A 19,548-nucleotide genomic window follows, 5' to 3' on the forward strand; every position below is an offset into this window, starting at 1 on the left:
CAATCAATTCGACATTTCCTTCTCTGTCCTTTTGGCCAGCATTAAAGTAGAACTGATTTAGCTGAATTCTCCAATCCAACAGAACAAAGGATGGTAACAGGCAAAAGCAGCCATTTGGTCACTGTCTGATCCTCTCTCAGTTTTGCTGATGTTTTAACAGAGATCTTCATGACTTGAAGATCAATTAATCTTAAATCTATTATTTAGAAATACTGTGAAGTAAAAGATTAATGGTATCACTTCCATCCCTGGAGGTGTTTAGGGCCAGGTTGGAGCGGCCTTGGAGCAACCTGGTCCAGGGGAAGGTGTCCCTGCCCATGGCAGGGGTGGGACAAGATGGGCTTTAAGGTCCTTTCCATCAAAATTTTCACCGTTCTGTGATTCCATGATTCTGTCGTTGAAGGGAGTTTCTATTTTTTTTTTTTTTGTTTGGTATGTGAGAGTTATTTTTGTGTGTGTGTGTGTTTTAAATTTTTTCAAAAAATATTTTTATTATTTTTTTGCCAGGTGTTATTTAGCAGCCAGAAATTACAATTCTCAAAAACTGGTACAAATAACTCTTATTTTAAGGACTGGGAGATTGTCACCGCTTTAAACAGGAAAAGGTTGCTTTGCTGAAACTGCATTTCCCATAGTGCACAAGGGCTTTCGGGGCTGGGTCAGCTGATCGAGACTCTGAAATGTTCTTTATTTCCTGTGCAGTGCATGGAAATGTGCGAGCGGCTCATCCTTCCTTCGTCAGGGGATTGAGAGGCCGGGGACCGCAATTCTCATTGCAACAATGCCGAGAAGCTGAGCCGATTCACCTGCTCGGTATTGGGAAAGCTGCTCCTCTGGCAGAAAGGGATGCCATGGAGTAACACACTGCAGTCAGCCCTGGGAACTTCATGGGAACAGGTAGAGGAATATTGGGCTTCACCTTTTGTACCACACCTTCTTATTTTTCAAGTTTTGTTGCACATTATTTAAACGGGTTACCAGGATTCTTGATTAATTGATATTTTCTAGCAGCTAATAAGTAGCCCTAAGTAATCATTATTTTTGAAGCTTGCTTTCTTTTTTTTTTTTTTTTTTTATTTTTAATTTTTTTTATTTTTTTTAACAGGGGTTAAGAAGAAACTTTTAAAAGAAAAAAGGAGTTTTTCCAGACTAAAGCTGAGGACTTGGAAAAAATACACAAAATGTCTCCGGAAGGAAAAAAGCTTTTCAACATCATTATTTTGGGAGTCTCATTTATGTTTATATTCACTGCTTTCCAGTCCTGTGGAAATATCGCAGTAGGTGTCACTTTCAATTTGTGCCACGTTTCCATCTCAGTTATTTATCCTGGCTTGTCTTTTGTGTGCTCTAATGTTGCTTTATTTGGGATTTCCTAATGTGCACAATACTTTGACATTTATCTTCTTTTGGTTTAGTTTGAAGTAGATTAATGTGTTTAACCAAGTAATTCAGCAGGTTATCTCTTTAAGATAGCATAGCTACATATAAAACTGAGCCTGATTGCTTAGAAAGTATAAAAATAATATTATGAAATGTTTGAGCTTTAAAATAGTGTCTGCTTTAACACTTGTGATGTTAGACAATTGAATTACATTGAGCCTTGCATATTCTATATTGTCCCTTTCAAAATATTTGCCTAAGTTATTATTAACCATGCTATTATTAACTAGATTTTCATAATCTAACAAACTAGATATTGAGGGGGAGTATGTGGATAACACCTGACAAATAGATTTCTACAATTGCTAAACTGCCAAGTCACCTTCCAGCTGAAGGAGTTATTTGCTGCTATTTAGTATCTTTGCAGAGCAAAAACTGAGCACAGCATAATCCAAATTTACTGCTACTATTTAAATTTTTAGACTCCTGTTACTGCCAGGTTTAGCCCTTTAACTTCCTGAGCTGTATTGTTAGTTCTGCTCCTGCAGGGCAGTTAGGTTTCAACATCCCCTTTGAGCCCACAGGTCTTACAGCTCTTTTCTTGCATGCAAGAGAGATCCTTGCTGCGTTCAGACAGATAAATGTCCTTCACTGCATTACAGAAATATTTAGACAGAATATTACAGAATAATACAGAAATATTACAGAAATAACTACTTGGGGTAGTTTTTGTAAGTTCCAGTGCAGTGTGATACTTTCTGTGAGCTCTCAAAGGCAGCCCAACGATCTCAGAAATTCTGCAATGAATTCAGCACCTCACTGAATTGGACTTTGTGATCATGCAATCATGTAATTCATTGTCATAAAAGTCTTTACAAGTGACTTTCAATCAGATCTGCCTGCCAGTCCAACTAACTACATGGTCTCATGATCACTAAAGCTGATTCAAGGGGAAAAAAAGGAACAGGGAGATAATGGGAAGCTGAAAAACATGGAAACTCTTATCAGAGATTCATAGTTAGGTCAAGTTGAGACTGTTCTGAAACTTCTCCTTTTTTCCCCACTTTTAAAATTAAGATAGTCATACCTATCTACATAAGGAAGGTCTTAAGTGAAACAGAAGTTTTGTGAAGTATTTTAGGTCTTTTATGAAACCATGATTTAATAATAAAGTACTAATTTCTTCTTCAAACATAGACGTTTCCTTGCCAAATATCTCCTGCATCTTTGTTGTGGAGGTGGTGTCAGTTGTAATTAACATTTTAAATTCTTTTAAGTACTTTGTAGTGTCTATTAATGAATAATTCTGATGTTTGATACTGACTTCAGATGGATGCAGGTGTTCTCAAAATACAAGATAGATTCTAACATATCACAATGTATGATCTTCTCCTCGCAGCAAACGGTTATCACGAATTTAAACAACACAGACTTTCATGGAAGTGGCTACACGAGGTAATTACACAGATTTTCTTCTTACTTTGCTCCTTGCAGAGTGAACTTAGTTACAGTTTCATCCAGTAGAGAGACACTCTCAAGAGATTGCAGAGTTCTGCTGACTTCATAATTTATTGACACACTTAAAGCAGTTTAAAACAGGCTTCTCACGGTTCTGCTCTGAACTATTTCCAGTTGAACTACATATCTGGTTTGCATGTTTTCTTTGTAGGGTAAAAAACCACTGTCATCACATTCTCAACATTTTACCTTAGGAGGCAAAGAAGGTGGAAGTTTAAAAATAAATAAAACTGCTAACTCAGGCCTTGGTTGTTTGCTTTTGTACACTGTGTTTGTGCAGGGCAGGTGGTGTGGATCAGCTCCCAGGAAATACTACACAAATGTGAAAGGAGCAGTCAGAAAGACAAGCAAAGCCACAAAAACCATTCCCTTTGTTGCACTGGCAGAGTCAAACTTGTCAGGCATGATCAGGGACCTTTTGCATTCCAAATTAATCTGTCCTGTAGGAAAACCTCATTGCTCCTTTGAGTGGTATACTGCCTTAATTTAAACTAAAACTGCCACTGGCACAAAAGATGTCTGTAGAATTTCTGTGGTGTATCTGGCAGAAGATGAAAACCTCACTGACAGATAAATGAGGTTCTAGAGCACTCTCCTCTAGACACACAGGGTACAAAATACAATAACTGCTGTTCAGGCAGTTTGACAAATGCATGCTGTAAATTCCAAGATGTCTTTGCCTACAGTAGTTTGGGACTCTACTCAGCAATCCAGGGAATACTGTTCACTCCTGTATTCCCAGGTGCAGTGCCATGGGCGAAGGGAACAGAAAAAAGTAGGGAAATGAACCATTGAAGTTTTGCTGTTAAGTTATATATGTACTTAACTGGATATTTTTAAAATCCACTGATCACTCTTAAATAATATTTTAGCCTATATTTTATTTTAAGTATTTAATACTCTTTGTTTTTATTTTTTGTAGCATGTCCATTATTTATGGAGTATTGTCTGCTTCAAATCTTATATCACCTTCACTGGTTGCAATAGTGGGACCTCAGTTCTCCATGGTTGTTAGTGGTGTGTTTTATAGGTAAGCATTTATTTTGAAGTTTTGCCTGCTTCCTTGGAAATACTTCTTTAATTTATTTTTTTTTTCACATCTAAGGCTTCTGTGCCATACATGAAATTGTACTGGCTAAGAAAAGCCTCTCACAGAGACACTCCAGGTGTTCACCTGCAGAGTACTTCAGCCTACTGGAAACAGCACATTTTTTTCCACAGCATTTCCAGACTTTGCTGACTGTGGAATTGAGGTTATGGTCTCAGATTAATAACAATATAAAAAATTCTATGTGCTTAGAAGGGTAAAAAAGATTTTTCACATACACCCTGTTTTTCAACATCCCTTAGGAGAGAGTAGCTGATTTAGAAGGACCCAAGTGCTTTGATCTGATTGTTAAAGAGCATTGTCCACTCTAGGTCAGTGTTCAATGAGCTGATCTCTTCTGTTCCAGCCTGTACATTGCAGTCTTTATCCAGCCAGCTACATGGGCTTTCTACACTGCCTCTGTGCTTATTGGCATTGCAGCTGCTGGTAAGCATTGTTCTTACTCTGCTGTTTTTTATGAGATTTCAATATACCTTTAAAATATTTTTATTTCCTGAGCAATATATTCTGTCTGTTTCAGTCCTCTGGACAGCCCAGGGAAATTGCTTGACTGAAAATTCTGATGAAAACACCATTGGAAGGAACAGTGGGATATTTTGGGCACTCCTACAGTTCAGGTAAACTTTATTTGTTAAGTTTTTGTTTTGTTGTGTACACATTCTGCCTTTGACATCTAAAAAGTGGGAGACTGCATTAAAATTACTCCCCTGGGACCTTGCAGTCAGTGGGAAGGAGAGATGGAAGCAATGTTTTTATTGGTGTTGTGCATTACAGAACAGGGAATGAAGGAAAGCTGAGTTTTGCAATCTCAGCTCTTGAGCTGCTAAAAAGATCTTTCTGTTAAGGGAGCATTTGAGGGATGTAACAGCAATCTTGGCTTTGGAGGGCTGTTCCAATTCGTGTCCTTTATTGAGCTAGTTCTCACTGCCAAGGTGAAGACACTGAAGTTGGACCTGGCAGCCAGAAGCCAGAAAAGAAATCTTGTTTTTGACAGCTTTCTGATATTAAACTTTGAGTGCTGCTCAACTAAAAAAGTCAACAAAAAGCTCAGCATCAAGAAGGGCAGTGAGAACACGGCAGGGAATGCTGTGTTGTGGCCATTAAATGTTTTGTGCAGAGACAGTTAATGCCTCTCATGGGAGTGTAATACCATTAGGATATAGAGGAAAAAAATGAAATTATACAAGAAGATAGAGCTGATGGCTTGAGGAGAGACTGAAAAGGTTGGGACTCTTCCTGTGGAGGAGCAGCAGCTGAGGAAGATTATTCCAATGTGTCACCCAAAATGTGAGCACAGGGGAGCTGAGTGTGGAACTATTGCTCACCAAATGCTGCTGTGCTGGACTGGGGTCACTGGGTGAGAGTGAGGAGGGGCTGGTTTGAAACAGATAAAGTGCTTTTCACAGTGGGTGATTAAACTTTTGGAGCTTGCAGCCTTGGGAGTGTGTAGAGTTGGACGGTGTGAGCAGGATTGAAAAGGAATCAAACAAATTCATGGGAGACAGGTGCACAAATGGTTCCTGAAGAGAGATCCTTTTACCACCTCTTATACAGCAGTTCTGAATATTCTCCCAGGATATAAATCTGGGAGATAACCAGGGGAATGAATAAAAAAATGCTTAGGGTGCTGAGCCTGCATTGCTAATGCTGCAGTGGGGATGGGATCCAGGGCTGGGAGGACATTAGCCTGAATCAGCCTGCATTTGTCAAACTTTGTGTTTCTAAAGTTTTCAGTTCCAGAATTAACCCCTCAGTATATTATCAGAGTAGCAATTTCCACAAACCCAGCTGATTGTGGGTTTTACAGTGAGTAAAATACATGAGTTAGTAAGAGGAAAATTGGCTTTAAAAATGGTTTAAATAATTTATTCACAAGAACTGTATTTTGGGAAATGGTAGTTAGGGACACAGAATTTCCTTGACCTAAACAATCCTTCAGACAAAGCACATGACCCTGCAAAGGAAGTATTGCAAAATCACCTCCAGAAATACGTCAGCTTTCTAACCTACATGCTTCCAAAATTAGAAGCAGCTTCGATGCAGATTTAATCATTTTTGCCACCACCTTGTGTCTTGATTGATAAAAATAAATAGCCAGCATTTTGGGGCAGAATCCTCAAATTTGTTTGAGTTTTATATAGAAGCAGTTGACATGGAGAGTGACTCCTGTCTTTATTTCTTTCATGATTGCACAGCCTTGGGATTTTTTGTTTGTCATGTGGTGCTACAACCCTATTTTTTCATAGAATGTATTGTTGACCTTTGCTCTTTTTGTTTGCAGCTTGATTTTTGGAAATCTGTACATATACTTGGCTTGGCAAGGAAAAACTCACATATCAGGTGGGTAGTGCTTGTTTATATGGCCAACCTTTAAATACAGTAGCATGAATTAACAGATGAAATAATGAGCTCCAAAGTGGCAGGAAGCTTATAAAAAAGCAGACTTTTTTTTTTTTCCCCTTGTAATTTATTGTAGGTAGTCTCTTCTTGGAGATTTTCCACAATAGCTACTCTGGGATTTTCCCTGTGCAGTCACATTTGTGCAGGTGCCAAAATACACTTGGGGAAAGTGTTCTGGCTGTGTGTGTAATATTGTACACACTGTCCTATTCCAAAGTAAGCTCCTGGTGTGGACGGTTCTTTAAATCATATTGGAGATTGATAACCCTATGGAATAAAGGAAAATAAAGGAAAACCATCTCAGATTTTACTTCACGTCTGCATTAATTGTGCTGGCACAAAGCACTGTTGGGGGCAGAGGCTGAGGTGAGGCAGCCCTGCTGGGAGACTGGAGAAAGAACTCCCTTTCTTGGCATAGTCTATGAGATGAACTTCCTGATGGGATTGAAATTAATGCTGTATTTTTTTCCATATGATGTTGTGCTTCACTGGCAAAGAGCAGGAACTGAGTAACAGTAGATTTTATTCATGTTTTTGAGCCAGACAGTGTCGAGATTGTGATTTTAAACCAAAGATTTCTGTCAACTGTTTAGGCCAGGCAAAGTAGGGGGGTGGGAATTCATTAAGAAAAGTGGTGAAAATAGATTTTAATAACCAAAAATGAGTGCTGCTAGGAAGGCAGTGTGCTGTAAACAGGTAAGTTTGATTTTCCTGTTCTATAATTACTGATAATTTTCCTTATTTAGTCCTAATGTTGAATATCTACTAGAATGGTCAATTCTTTTAACCTTTAACAGATGATTTAATTCTGCTCTGGTCAATCAGGAATAAGATGTTGACTTTTAAACAATAATTATCAGGTTTCAGAAAGAACAGAGAGAACAGTTCACTTCTTGTTTCTGTTAGCTCCATCTTTTCAGTTTCTCCACAGGTGCAGGTTTGGTAATGACACACTGGCTAAATTTAAAGGTCATTTTCTGCATTCTCTCACCTGTAATACAAAGGTTTAAGTGTTATTGGAAATATTGGAGACACTTTGAACCTGGGGGAGGTCTCAAATTCTGTGCATTCCAAACTTCACTGCTCTGCTAACCACAGAACAGAGCAATTAACTATGAGGCAGTTCTGCTGTTACATTTCCCTGCATCTTAAGTGTCTTGAGATTCCTCTTTATTAGAAAATTTTATATCAAACCCTAACAGCACTTAAAAATCAAACAGCGTTTAAAAATCAAATCTTATTTTACTACCTATATAAAAATAGCAGAGTCATTTCAAGCTGTGAAGCACACCTTCTCTTTTTGGATCTGTGATCATACCCAAGTTATTTTTAGGACAAGTTTGCATTTGCTGTTGAGCTAAGGGGGAAGGAAATACAAGCATAGGTAAAATCTTCAGGGTCATGCATTTGTTCAATCACAACTCTTTGGTGTTACTGGCTTTTTTTCCCTGCTTAACCCTGGTAATTGGGGCTGGCTTTTGTATTAGATGTGACTGTGCTGTGCTGCTGTAACCAACTTGTTTAGCAGAGTTGCCCCCTCCAGCTGCTGTGGCAGTCACTGAGGTTTTGGTGATTTTAATGCCTACAGTTTATGATGTCATGGTGCTCATGGTTTTGATGCTGGTCAAAAGATTCTCTTAGAAATCTGAAGGGGTTTGGGGCAGTTTATGTTCAGTCTGAATTATATAAGTCTTCCAAGATGTACTTTCTTCTGCTAATAATTTATGCACTTCCTTTAATTGGCTGCTCCTTGGTCATAGCCTTTGCATGGCAGAGAATGCGAGGGACCTCTTTAATTTGCTGATATTTTATTAGCACCATAAAACTGAGACAGGAGTTTGCCAGCAGCTCCATGTGGAAGGTAAGCTAGAAAATGAGTGTGTGTTAAACACTGTAGCATGTGCGTGTTAGTTGTTGGAAGGTAGCTGGATTGGTTTGGATCTCTTCTGCACATCTGGTTATGGCTCTTGTTTGTTTTTCCACAGAGAGCGATCGCAGAACTGTCTTCATTGCTCTGACTGTTATCAGTCTTGTGGGCACAGTTCTGTTCTTTCTGATTAGGAAACAAGAGGACACGAAAGCTCCAGGGGATGATGATTCCACTAATGAAATCCTGGGGGAGAGCTCGTGAGTGTTGATGGCAATAACATGTTGTCACATCTCCTCGTTTGTGCTCCTGCTCCGCAGAGGAACACTGTGCATTCACTTCCCCTCTGTGCTGGAAACAGGAATGTTATCAGCAATCTGGTGGATTCACAGATTTAACAGAAAAGTATCTGTATTTTAACAATGAGAATATATCAGAAATAATGTTCTTGATATGGCATGTTCTCAAGGGTGAAGTTCAGTACTGCACATGAAGTTTTTCCTTTGATAAGCAAGTGCCTTGCAAAAGATACCCTTCACCTCTTCTCCACTGATTATTAATCTTACCCTCATCAGCCCATTTGAAAGGCTGGAATAAACAGAAAATACTCCTTTTTTATAGGTTGTTTTACAAACTAGAACATGTTTTTTCCTGTCTTCTCTGAATATATATTCCACCCTGATAAGTACATTAGAAATGGACACTTACACAGATTCATTGCAGTTTTACCTGAGGCATCAGCTTAAATATTTTTGCTTTATTTAAAGAACAATGAAATTGTTAGAAAAACATCAGTGAGCATGCCTGTGGAAAAATGTTGAAAGCTAAAAATGTTCAAAAGAAAGATACTATTGAGCAAGCATTCACTAGTGCAGGCAGCAAAGAGATTTTGTGCTTACTCTAGATCTCAGAAACTTTAAAAAATACATTGGGATAATCCAGTATATAGTGCAGGGCTAGAAGATGTACAGAAAGTTTGAAAAATGAAGGTGCCTTCCAGCACAGCAATAAAGTGTGGTTATTCTCTTCCATTTTGACCAAGTAATTTGTTTACCCAGGTCTGCACGAAACAAAATGATGAGAGCAGTGGCTGCCTTCAGTAAGTACAATTTCACCTAAGAGTTGCTTCAGCAGAACCTGGCATCTCCTTGCCAGCTCTCTGTGTTTGTGCTGATGATGTGATCACGTACAAAGCATTTCAATCTGAAATTGAAACTCTCCTGAGTGGTCCAGGAGAGACTTGGAGTGTTCCTCCTTTGATGTGATTTCAGATCCAAACTGCTTTACAACAGCGTCCTTGTACAGATGAGCACAAAAGGAGCAGGTTACTCCTTGGGAAAGGCAGCGAGACTGAAAAATAAAAATCAACAAACATATGAAGATAAAATGAAGTCAGATAGGCTGTGTGATTTGTCACCAGTTGATATCAGTTAACAATTTAGAACTGAAGCATCTGCAGTTCCCTTTGAAGCTTGATGTGTTCTGCCTGAGACTGTTAAGTTTGTTTTGAGGATGTGGCATCTTCACTGAAAATCTATTTATCCTTTCAGGAGACAGTTGCCATGAACTGAGAGTACAAAAGTACAGAGAGCAGAAAATTGTCTGATAATTGAAAACTGTCTATCTCCTCTTTAATATTTCCCCCACTGCCTTTCTTACAAAATACAATTTTTGGATGGCACATTTCTTCTAGATGGCAGATTGGGGTTGGTTTATTTGGCACTCTGCTGTAATAAACAGTAAATAAAACTTTAATACACAGTTTGTATAATAACCAATTTTTGCTTTAAGCAAAGAGCTAAAGAAGCTGTAGATTATCTTAGTGGTATCCTCAGAAGTTTTATTAATTTTCTTTATTATTTCCTTACAGAAAAATCTATTACTCTGAGCTTCACCAAAGAGATGCTGCTCCTCAGTGTTACCACAGCCTACACAGGTATGAAGCCAGCAGAGTTTCACCATGGAGCACTGGCAGGGCATTGTTTGGAATTTTAACCCCAGACTGGAATTTTAACCCATATCTCTGCAAACATTATTTGGATATTTTAATTATTTTTGGGTTACTCTTGACGTTTCTGGGTCCTGGGGAGGAGGAGGGGTGCATCCAAACTTGCAGGTGCTGATTCAGTAGAGTTCTGGGTCCCAAAGTGAGAGGCAGAATTTACAGAGCTGGCTTTTATGGGATTTGATATTGCACTATCAGTAGTTTGGAGATTGTTTAATGCAGCTGTATTGCATACATTTAATGCAGTTGTATTGCATTTGAATTAAAGGATTGTTTGTACATCATCCCTTCATTGAGCCATGGGAGATTCTCAATGCTCATCATTTTAGTCTTTGTCCTATTGGGAAACAGCTTTGTAATTTCCAGCTGTTTTTATCAATTGGATTGGCTGTGGCACGAGTTCTCACTCTTTTTAGCAACTTTTAGGTAAACTTGGTCTGCCATCCTTGGACCAATGTATGAGTTGTAAAATCAAAATGTATTTTTGCCATATAAATGATTCTTCCACCAAAAAAAAAACCCTATAAAATCCTTGAGTTGTTTTTTGGGGGGTTTCTTGCTCTTTATTTGGCTTCAGATGTAGTTTTTTCATGCTCAAATTAGGTTTTTTTTTATAAAATAGATGCACTTTCAGAACCTAAGCTCTGAGTCACCTTTAGGAAAAATTATTAAAATTATTGTTATGTGAAAAGAAAAATGTAGATGTGAACAAAATACAAACATTGCAGTTTACAGCAGCTCCTGGCAGAGAAACAGCAGGAGTAACTCTGGAGTTGGGTGGCTCCAGCCACTAAGCTGAGAAACAAATTACTTCACAGCATCTCCAGTGTTGTGTTAACCCAGATTAATTCACATGAATTCCTCTGGGAATGGGAATGTGGAGCAAGATAACAAGGGAAGGGAGTCAGTCAGGTTTTTGCCCGAATATCCTGAAGTTTGGGTTTACAGGTGGCATAAAAATAAATCAGTCCAGCCTGGGGAAAAAAATATCTGCTGCCATCTTCTGGATCTGGGTTGGTGTTGCTACTTTCTGTAGGAAAACAGAAAATTCCCTAAGGCCAACAGGGGCTTTTATTCCAAAATTACTGGAATTAAGATGCTCCAAGTGCACCCCTGCTATTGAAGCCATGCAGTTCATCCAAGCAGGGCAGGGTGAGCTGTACCAGCATTTGGCTGTAGCCAGAAAGGAAAGAATATAAATGAGAAAGTTATTTTAAGCTGTTTTTCTTTGTTTAGAGTAACATTTTGTGTTGTTTTAAGTACACTGTTTTATTGAGTTGGTATTTTTATATTAATGGTTGCTCATGGTTGGGTCAGTGGTATCACCTTTCCTCACAGTAATGTCAATAGAAAGGAAGAAAGAGGATTTAAAACAAATAGCACTTGTTCTTTCTCAGCTTAAATTCATTATGTGTGTATAAAAAAGTTCATTTTAGGATTCTTAGCTCCTCGTTGGCATTTGAGGCTGCAGGGACTTTTAGGAGTGCCATAACTTGAAAGAGGGGGGGGGAAATCCTTAAATGATATTGTGCTTTATTTCTTCAGTTACTTTGAGTTATTTCACGTGGCATTTTTATTTGACAAAATTCCAGAGTTTTTGTAGAAGTAGAAATATAAACTGTAGGTTTATATTTGTTAAATATAAATATAAATATAAATATAAATATAAATATAAATATAAATATAAATATAAATGTTTATTATAAACAAACGCAAACCTGTATTGTATATATTGTTGAATATAAACATTTTAGGTGTTGAGTCAAGAGTAGCAGCACTGAACCTGAGTGCCTGTGACACCAATTAGTGACACTTTCCTAATGTGGTTTTTAGGAACTGGTATAGAAGAATATAATAATTACATAGTTTAAAATTCCCTCTTTGCTTTTCTTACCCGCATCTAATTTAAATAAATGTTTTGAAAGATACCTGAGGGCCAAACAGCCTTTAGACATAAAGATTTTTTCCTGACTTTTATGAGAGTGCATCTATGAGTTCTGTCTGGTTTCTTTCCAAGGTTTGGTGTTAACATTCTTTTCTGGAGTCTATGGAACGTGCATTGGTGCTGTGAATAGATTTGGCAGTGAAGAGAAAAGCCTGATTGGTCTCTCTGGTATTTTTATTGGTGTTGGAGAAATCTTGGGTGAGTCTAAACTTGTCACCTTTTGACAACAAAAAGGATTAGGCTGATGCAGTTATTAATTTTTTTGTGTGTTTAACTCAGTAGTGTGTTTTGAGCTTCCAGCAATAATTATGTGAACACAAAATGAAATGGTAGCAATATAATTGGCACTGTGGTTCCTCACTGCACTGTGAATTACACCTAACACTCTGTAAAGTGGATGTAGACCAATTCTAATATTCTGCATTCCTCGGTGGAGGAATAGACAGACTTCAAATGTGAGAAACACTTGGCTGCAGTGTTATTAGGGAATTGACACCATTTTGCTGTTTTAAATGCTATTTTGAAATAGTATTATGTTTGCATTTTTATTACTTCCTGAGTGATATAATTTTAATTTTTTTGAATAAATGCTTACACTAAGGATTTCTTTCTTTAAAAAGTTTGCTTGTGTTAAATGAGATGTGATATTTGAATAAATTTGGCTACAGGTAATATTCATTAAGTAAATATTTCTTTTTTTCTGTAGACTCAAGTACTGAGGTGTTTAGTAAAAAACCACTGTTCATTAGCAGCTCAAATCCATCGAGTTGCATGTTTTTCAATTAAGAGCTGAGCACAAGGCTGTCCATTTTCACTCAGTGATGTTGCAATACTGAAGGAAACTGGCTGCTCTTAAATACTTGCCAAAAGGTGAAATATGTTCATCAGCACCCATCTGATCAATCTCCTGCCCCATTTCCCTGGCAAACTCCTTGGGGCCGTTTGCATATCAGTCAGTCTTTGTTATCCAATGTGGCAACGTTTGTAATTTAAATTGTCAGTATTTAAATCTCCACTTCTGATTCAATTCTCTCCTCTTTTCTGCTCCTGCAGGGGGAGGAATCTTTGGCTTGCTGAGCAAGAAGAGTCGCTCTGGCAGGAACCCAGTGGTGATGCTGGGCATCCTTGTCCACTTCATAGCCTTTTATTTAATTTTTTTCAACATGCCAAACGATGCCCCCATTGCTCCTATGGAAGGAACAGATCAAGTTGCTTATATGATTCCAAGGTATGTGGGATTTTTTTTGCCTTTGGCTGCTGTAACTCAGGATGTGCATAAAACAGCTTTTTCTCTACAGAAATTTTCTTGGAGTTTTTTTCTGTGTAGTAACTAACTCCCTGGAAAAAGCTTTCAGGAATTCTGTTTTTGTTAAAGGTAGATATCCCACCAGTGTGTACCCAATTTAGGAACTTGAATGGCATAAGAATAAAAAGCCTGGGGATGAATAGTAGCAGTTGTGTCACTTGACAACTGATGTTTCTGACATGTAGCACAATAGCAGGACCAGCATCTATTGTAGTGGGTGTTAAGAATTCAGTTTATTTTAAAACAGTCTTGGGCTCAGTTTCACATCAGGGAGCACCAGCCTTGCCCTGTTGCACTGGTTTTTAAAGTCTTCCAGTGCTTACTGTCAAATTCCACTTGGTGTGACTGCAGCCTGTCCCTTACAGCACTCAGTGTTTGGGGGAAGAATATAGAAAGCTTTCTTATCTCATCATTACAACTTTCTTTAGGGCTGTATTTTTACCAATTTGTGTGAAAAACCTGTGCTGTCAGTTTGCAGACCCAGCTGCTAACTTGCAGTTCTAAGCATTTGTGCCTGTGCAGGTGACTGGTCTTAGCTGGAGTATTTTTCTGTCAAATGAATTGGTTTTTCTCTAACATTCCTGCAGATTTTTGAACTCACCACGTGCCTCAGCTTTTAATCACTGCTCTGTGGGTTTTGTGGCTCCAAGCACTAAAACCTTATTTTAGTGATTCTAATTCAGTGCAGAATTGACTGCAGGTAACAGTAACAGAAGTCTTGGCATTCAAGAAATTAAAGCTGATGAAATGACTCCTTTTGCCAAGTCAGGCATTCCCAGTTCTTTTCTGGGGAAATTAAAAGTGTGATAACTTTCTTCCATTCCCACTTTCCAAATAAGCCTGCCAGAAACAGTTTATAGATGTGTGAGTGTTTGAATGAACGGCTTTTAAATTGGAATTGCTTTCTCCTTCAGCAAAGAGGTGGCCATGCTCTGCAGCTTCCTGCTGGGGCTGGGGGACAGCTGCTTCAACACCCAGCTCCTCAGCATTTTGGGATTCCTGTATTCAGAGGACAGTGCTCCTGCCTTTGCCATCTTTAAGTTTGTTCAGGTATTGCCTAACACAGCCTTTTGGAAGCAGGATTGTTGGGATGTTACTGAAATACTGGGTTGGGCTTCTTAATGAGCTGTGAAAAATGTTTCTGCAAATTATTTCATGCTGACTTTCGGTGTAAAATAGTTTTGTGATGCTGGAAACAGTTTCCTGGGCTATGATCTTAAGGCTTTGTCTGTGTTGCTTCTAGACAAAACGGTTTGAAATACCAGAGATTTTGGTAGTGGTTTTACCATTTGAAATACCAGCTTGCAATGCTACAAACACTTTGGAGTTTGGTGTTAGCTGAATGCTGTTTAAATAACAAGTAAAAACTAAATCTGTTGTGGGACGTGCTGAGACATATGTTGAGGTATAATGAAACCTTAAGATTCTCTGTCTACTACAAAAGCATTCTGAGAGCTTCATATTAAACTGTCTCTATGTCACTTTGATAATCCTTCTGTAGCAGCACCAGCCTGGAAATCTCCACTGATAATCCTTTCACTTTGTTTTTCCTCTCAGTCCATCTGTGCTGCAGTTGCCTATTTCTACAGCAACTATTTCCTGCTGCAGTGGCAGCTCCTGATCATGGTGCTGGTGGGCTTCTGTGGAACAATCACCTTCTTCAGCGTGGAGTGGGGAGCAGCAGCAGCCCTCGCTGCCCGTGGCTCAGACTACAGCAGCATCTGATCCCTGTGCCAGGAGGAGCAGCACAGGCTTTTGGGAAGTGTCACAAGGTGAAAGTTGCTGCAGAGGTTGAGGTGGAGGAAGCTGCTACTTCAGTCCAACTGAATATGAAACAGGAGGGGAAAAAAATGCCACATTTGAAAGGCTTTTATTCCTTGCTTTGGCCATCTGAACGTGGTATTGTGTTGTTAAAAATCTGGTATTGGGAATGGAAGGAAATGCAGGGACCCATGTATTGAACAATTCTCTTCTGAGATGTCCCTTACAGAATGTAATTGCCTAATTTCACTCTACCGTGCACTACAGAATTACTTTGGGGTTTTGTCCCTTAAATTATTTTTCCTATATTCTAGTTCTGCAGACATTTGAATTCCTGTATTGAATGAGTGATATTTTTATAAGGTAGATTATATTGCAGATCGTGTCTGCACAGCTGAGAAATCAATTTGGCATTGAATTTTTCAACAATTAGATGTGAGGAAGTATTTCTGTGGGAAATGTTGCCTTATTCTGTATCCCTCAGCTCCTTGTTTCCCAACCATTTGTTTATTAATCTATTTCATGTGCTCAAGTTGTCAGATCCATGGGGTTTTTTTTGTTTGGTTAGGTTTTTTTCTATTGTGGGCTTTTTTGGGTTTGGTGTTTTTAATTTTTTTTTTTTTTTGTAAGGAAGTAAATCAGATTATAGTGTGACATGATAGATTTTACAAGATTATGAAGAAATCACCCTTGGCCATCTTAAGGCTGGGATCCCAAGACCTGTGAAATATTGATGGTGGAAAGCAGCTTCTGGCTCAGCATCTCAGAATTGAGCTGTGTTGGGAAAGGTGCTGAGCCTTCCTCAGGGTATTGCTTTATGGAGGACCATAATCCACAGCTTCCTTCCCAGAATCCCAAATAGCTCTTTTGAGTTCAATGGCATTTTCGTCAATGATGGAAATCTGTGATGGGAGCACTAAGGCAACTTTAAAAAATACAAATAGTCTCAGAATGTGAACTGTCAGAATAATATTGCAGTGTTTATTCTACTGCATAACCTGAAACACTTGTCCTAAGTTGTTCTATTCAGTCTGTTTTGGGAAAACTGAAGTGTAATCTTACTCCACCAAATAGGAAAGCCAGGTTACAGGCATAGTAACTAAATTTTAATCCAGAACTGTTATAGGTGATGTAACAGGCACTGACTGCAGCTCACCCTGTCTTCATCTGCCTACATAAAACTCTGCAGTTGTGTTTGTCTGGTGGGCAGAGAGCAGGCATGGAACACTCAGAAGGTGTTTTTAGACATTCCATGGAGTTATTGTTAGAAAAGTACAATTCACCAACCTTCTTTTATGCCCAGTCAGAATGTTAATGCCTTGTCTTTAAAGACAAGTTTAAAAAGACTGTTTTACATGTCAGGAGCTCCCACGTGTTTAACCGTGTAGGAGCTCCCAAGGTTAACCCTGGGGAGAGGGGGTGGCATCTCCTGTGACATTTGCTGTCACTTCTGCTCTCCAGGAGCAGTGTCACAAGTGGAGCACAGCCAAACAGCCGAGGGGCATCTTTTCACAGGGATAGAGAAAGGGATTTTTAAATTCCCAGGGATAGAGAAAGGGATTTTTAAATTCCCAGCAGGTTTTTGCTGTGAGATCAGCAAGGTGTTAATGGGGGGATTAGAGGGCACCTGAACATCCAGCAAGCTGAGAAATCTGTGAGGACAAGCAGCAGAGAGAGGTTTGTGTGTATTCCCAGGAGATTTAATGAATGATGTAAAAGAGAATGAGGCAGAACATGGATTTGAGTGAGGGGTTACCAGAGCCATTCCAATCTGTCAGGCAGCCTGAAAAAGCATTCAGTGTTCAATCAATATGTGATTAATGGGACCAGCAGCACTGCAAAGCCTCTCTCTCTCCCACTCCTGTTATCCTGCAATTTGAAGCATATGATTTTTATATACTGAGCACTACAAATGTGTGGATTAAAGGGTGCTGCCACTGATTAAAATTCCCTTGTTGCTACACATTTGCATTTTCTCCAGAGTACCAAAAGGGATAAAGAGCTTTTTTTTTTTTTTTTTCCAGATAGGGAATTACTGAATATTTTTTCCTCCAAACCCTGTTCTCCCAACCACCTTAATGAGAGCAGAAAGACTTGAAAGTTCACAAGGAGCAGTTGTTTCTTACAGCGTATTTGCGGAAAACAATTATTATTGGATCTTGTGGTGATGAGTAACTTGTAAGTGCTTTTTAAACAATGTCATTTAATTGTAAGTAGCTTATGGCTCTCATGAGGTCGCTTTTTAAATTGACCCCTTTTAATTATGAACTTCTGTGATGTTCATTTGCCATATAAGAATTATATGAACCATTTTATTAGAAATTTAAAATGCTAAGTTTATGTAGTTTCAAAAAGCATTTTGAAACCAACTCAGAGGGATACGAATGAACAAGGACTTGTGGGTTTTCAGTACCTCTGAATCTGATGCTTTACTTTTTTCTTTTTCTCTGCTCTGGTCTGACTCAGTATCAGATAATCTTAGAAGACTGCTCAGAACTATTTATAGGGTCATTAAAGGGAAGTATTATTGCTCTGTGACAAGTTTTACAAGAAATCATGACACTCTCCAAGCTGCATCATGGATAGCTATTCTTTTTTACAATTAACTATATAAATATTGCTTTTGACATTTGATCTGAAGAGAGAGGCCTCAGTTATTCAGCTGATGACATATGATTGCTTTTCACTTACTCATATTTCTTTAATATGCCTAGAGGTGAAAAGTCCTCTCCAATGTACACAGATACTCATTTGGTTGAACTTTTTGGTGTAGCAATATAAAGAACAGTAACACTAACATCCATTTATGATTCCTTCTCTTAATCTGTTAATCAGCATTTACCAGCCATGAGGCTGCAGCCCCTTCATTTCACCTCAGTGGCCTTTGAACAATTTCATATTAATCTGAATTGGGAGCTCACTCTTAAATAAAGAGGGATTTGAAAAGAAGACTTTTGCTTTATCTGTGGGTTTGTTTTATATTAGACATTCCATCTTTATAGGCAAAATTATACATGAAGTTGCTTTGCTTTATTAAAAAGTCCTCTTTCATTTTTTCCCCCTCATTCTTTTAGGGTGTTACTAAGGTTTAATATCTTGATTTAATATCACATCCTCATGTTTTTCAAACAAATGCTAAACAGGAAATGAAAACTGCTTTTCTTGACAGCTGAGTGCCAAATAAGCTGCTACAAATTAGTCTTCAATGAATCTCATATAAACATACCTGTACTTTGTCTTGCCAGTTGGTTTTCATTTTGATACATGGATGCATGGGCTGAGAATTTCCAGAACTGTGGAATTCCTTCCTAATTAATGATGTGGTTTTACTTTTGTGTAATTTAATTACTTTTGTGTTAATTTAATTAGGTACAATCTATGTTAGCGAGTTGAGATAAGGAAGAGAACCATTTATAAAATATTTTTAAAAAATAATTCAAATTTATAATTTTCTGCAGGTACTGCCAAACTCTTAAAGGTGTATTAAAAAACCCCAGACAACCAGAACCCCCAAAAATCCTTAACCAAGGTCACCCTTCGGTGGTACAGTTATGAAAAACAAGAAATCTTGTGCTAGTGAGTTCTTTGAATGTTTGTGACCATTTTAAAATACACTGGAGAGAGAACTTCCTGGTGGGGTTTGCTGTGGTTTATGGAAAAATAATTTAAGTGTACAAGGCCATAAGTTCAGGACCACTGAGTTAATCAGAGTTCCTCTGGACCTTCTTGGAATTCCACAAGTTTACTTCAGCTGATGAATGTGGTTCCCTGGACCCCAGCCTAAGTGCCAGCAATTAATGCACAGAGGGGTGTGTGAGCAGAGCACTAAATTCTGTATTTCAGGGCAAGCATGAATTGTTTGCTGTCAGTGTAAATAGGAAATGCAATGTTCAGCATCATGCCAGGAGCCACAATACCCACCTTGGACCCAAACTGTGCGAGTGTGTTAGTCAAGGCATGACCTTACCATCACAACCATTAATTTTCCTGGTGCAATGTGTGTTTGAAGGCTTTATCCACACCTCTGTTTTCCTTGGAGACCCACAAATGTTAATTAAATGGTGGCAGCAGTTAATACCATGTTTTCCTTGATCCCTGTATAACATGCAGGTAGAAATAATAAAAGATGGGATAATTTAGAGATGGACCTGAACTGGGAAGTTTGCTGCTTTACAAGGATCTTGCCCTTTTGATATCACCATGCTGGTTCAAAAGCAAGATTGAGACTCATGATTTTCATGGATAAATTCAGAATGAT

The 19,548-nt window shown here is 38.5% G+C and overlaps 1 protein-coding gene across 1 annotated transcript; it reads left to right on the top strand.

The window, feature by feature from the left end:
* Positions 1–676: 676 nt before the first annotated feature.
* On the top strand, positions 677–18,515 carry MFSD11 (major facilitator superfamily domain containing 11). Its single transcript, XM_038157298.1, has 14 exons — positions 677–897; positions 1,106–1,277; positions 2,780–2,835; positions 3,821–3,928; positions 4,353–4,432; positions 4,527–4,623; positions 6,288–6,346; positions 8,392–8,533; positions 9,332–9,372; positions 10,144–10,209; positions 12,296–12,421; positions 13,277–13,451; positions 14,444–14,579; positions 15,087–18,515. Exons 2-14 carry the CDS (start codon positions 1,182–1,184, stop codon positions 15,252–15,254), a joined length of 1,350 nt encoding a protein of 449 aa, XP_038013226.1. The 5' UTR covers positions 677–897; positions 1,106–1,181; the 3' UTR covers positions 15,255–18,515.
* The last annotated feature ends 1,033 nt before the right edge of the window (positions 18,516–19,548 follow it).

Source organism: Motacilla alba, chromosome 18 (assembly GCF_015832195.1).
Source record: "Motacilla alba alba isolate MOTALB_02 chromosome 18, Motacilla_alba_V1.0_pri, whole genome shotgun sequence".
Classification (NCBI taxonomy): Eukaryota; Metazoa; Chordata; class Aves; order Passeriformes; family Motacillidae; genus Motacilla; species Motacilla alba.

Excerpts from the sequence above, each read along its gene's own strand:
- MFSD11 (XM_038157298.1), top strand. The coding sequence starts at position 1,182 with ATGTCTCCGGAAGGAAAAAAGCTTTTCAACATCATTATTTTGGGAGTC. Across the intron at positions 3,929-4,352 it reads GTTAGTGGTGTGTTTTATAG|CCTGTACATTGCAGTCTTTA; the intron begins GTAAGCATTTAT and ends CTTCTGTTCCAG. Across the intron at positions 13,452-14,443 it reads GTTGCTTATATGATTCCAAG|CAAAGAGGTGGCCATGCTCT; the intron begins GTATGTGGGATT and ends TTTCTCCTTCAG.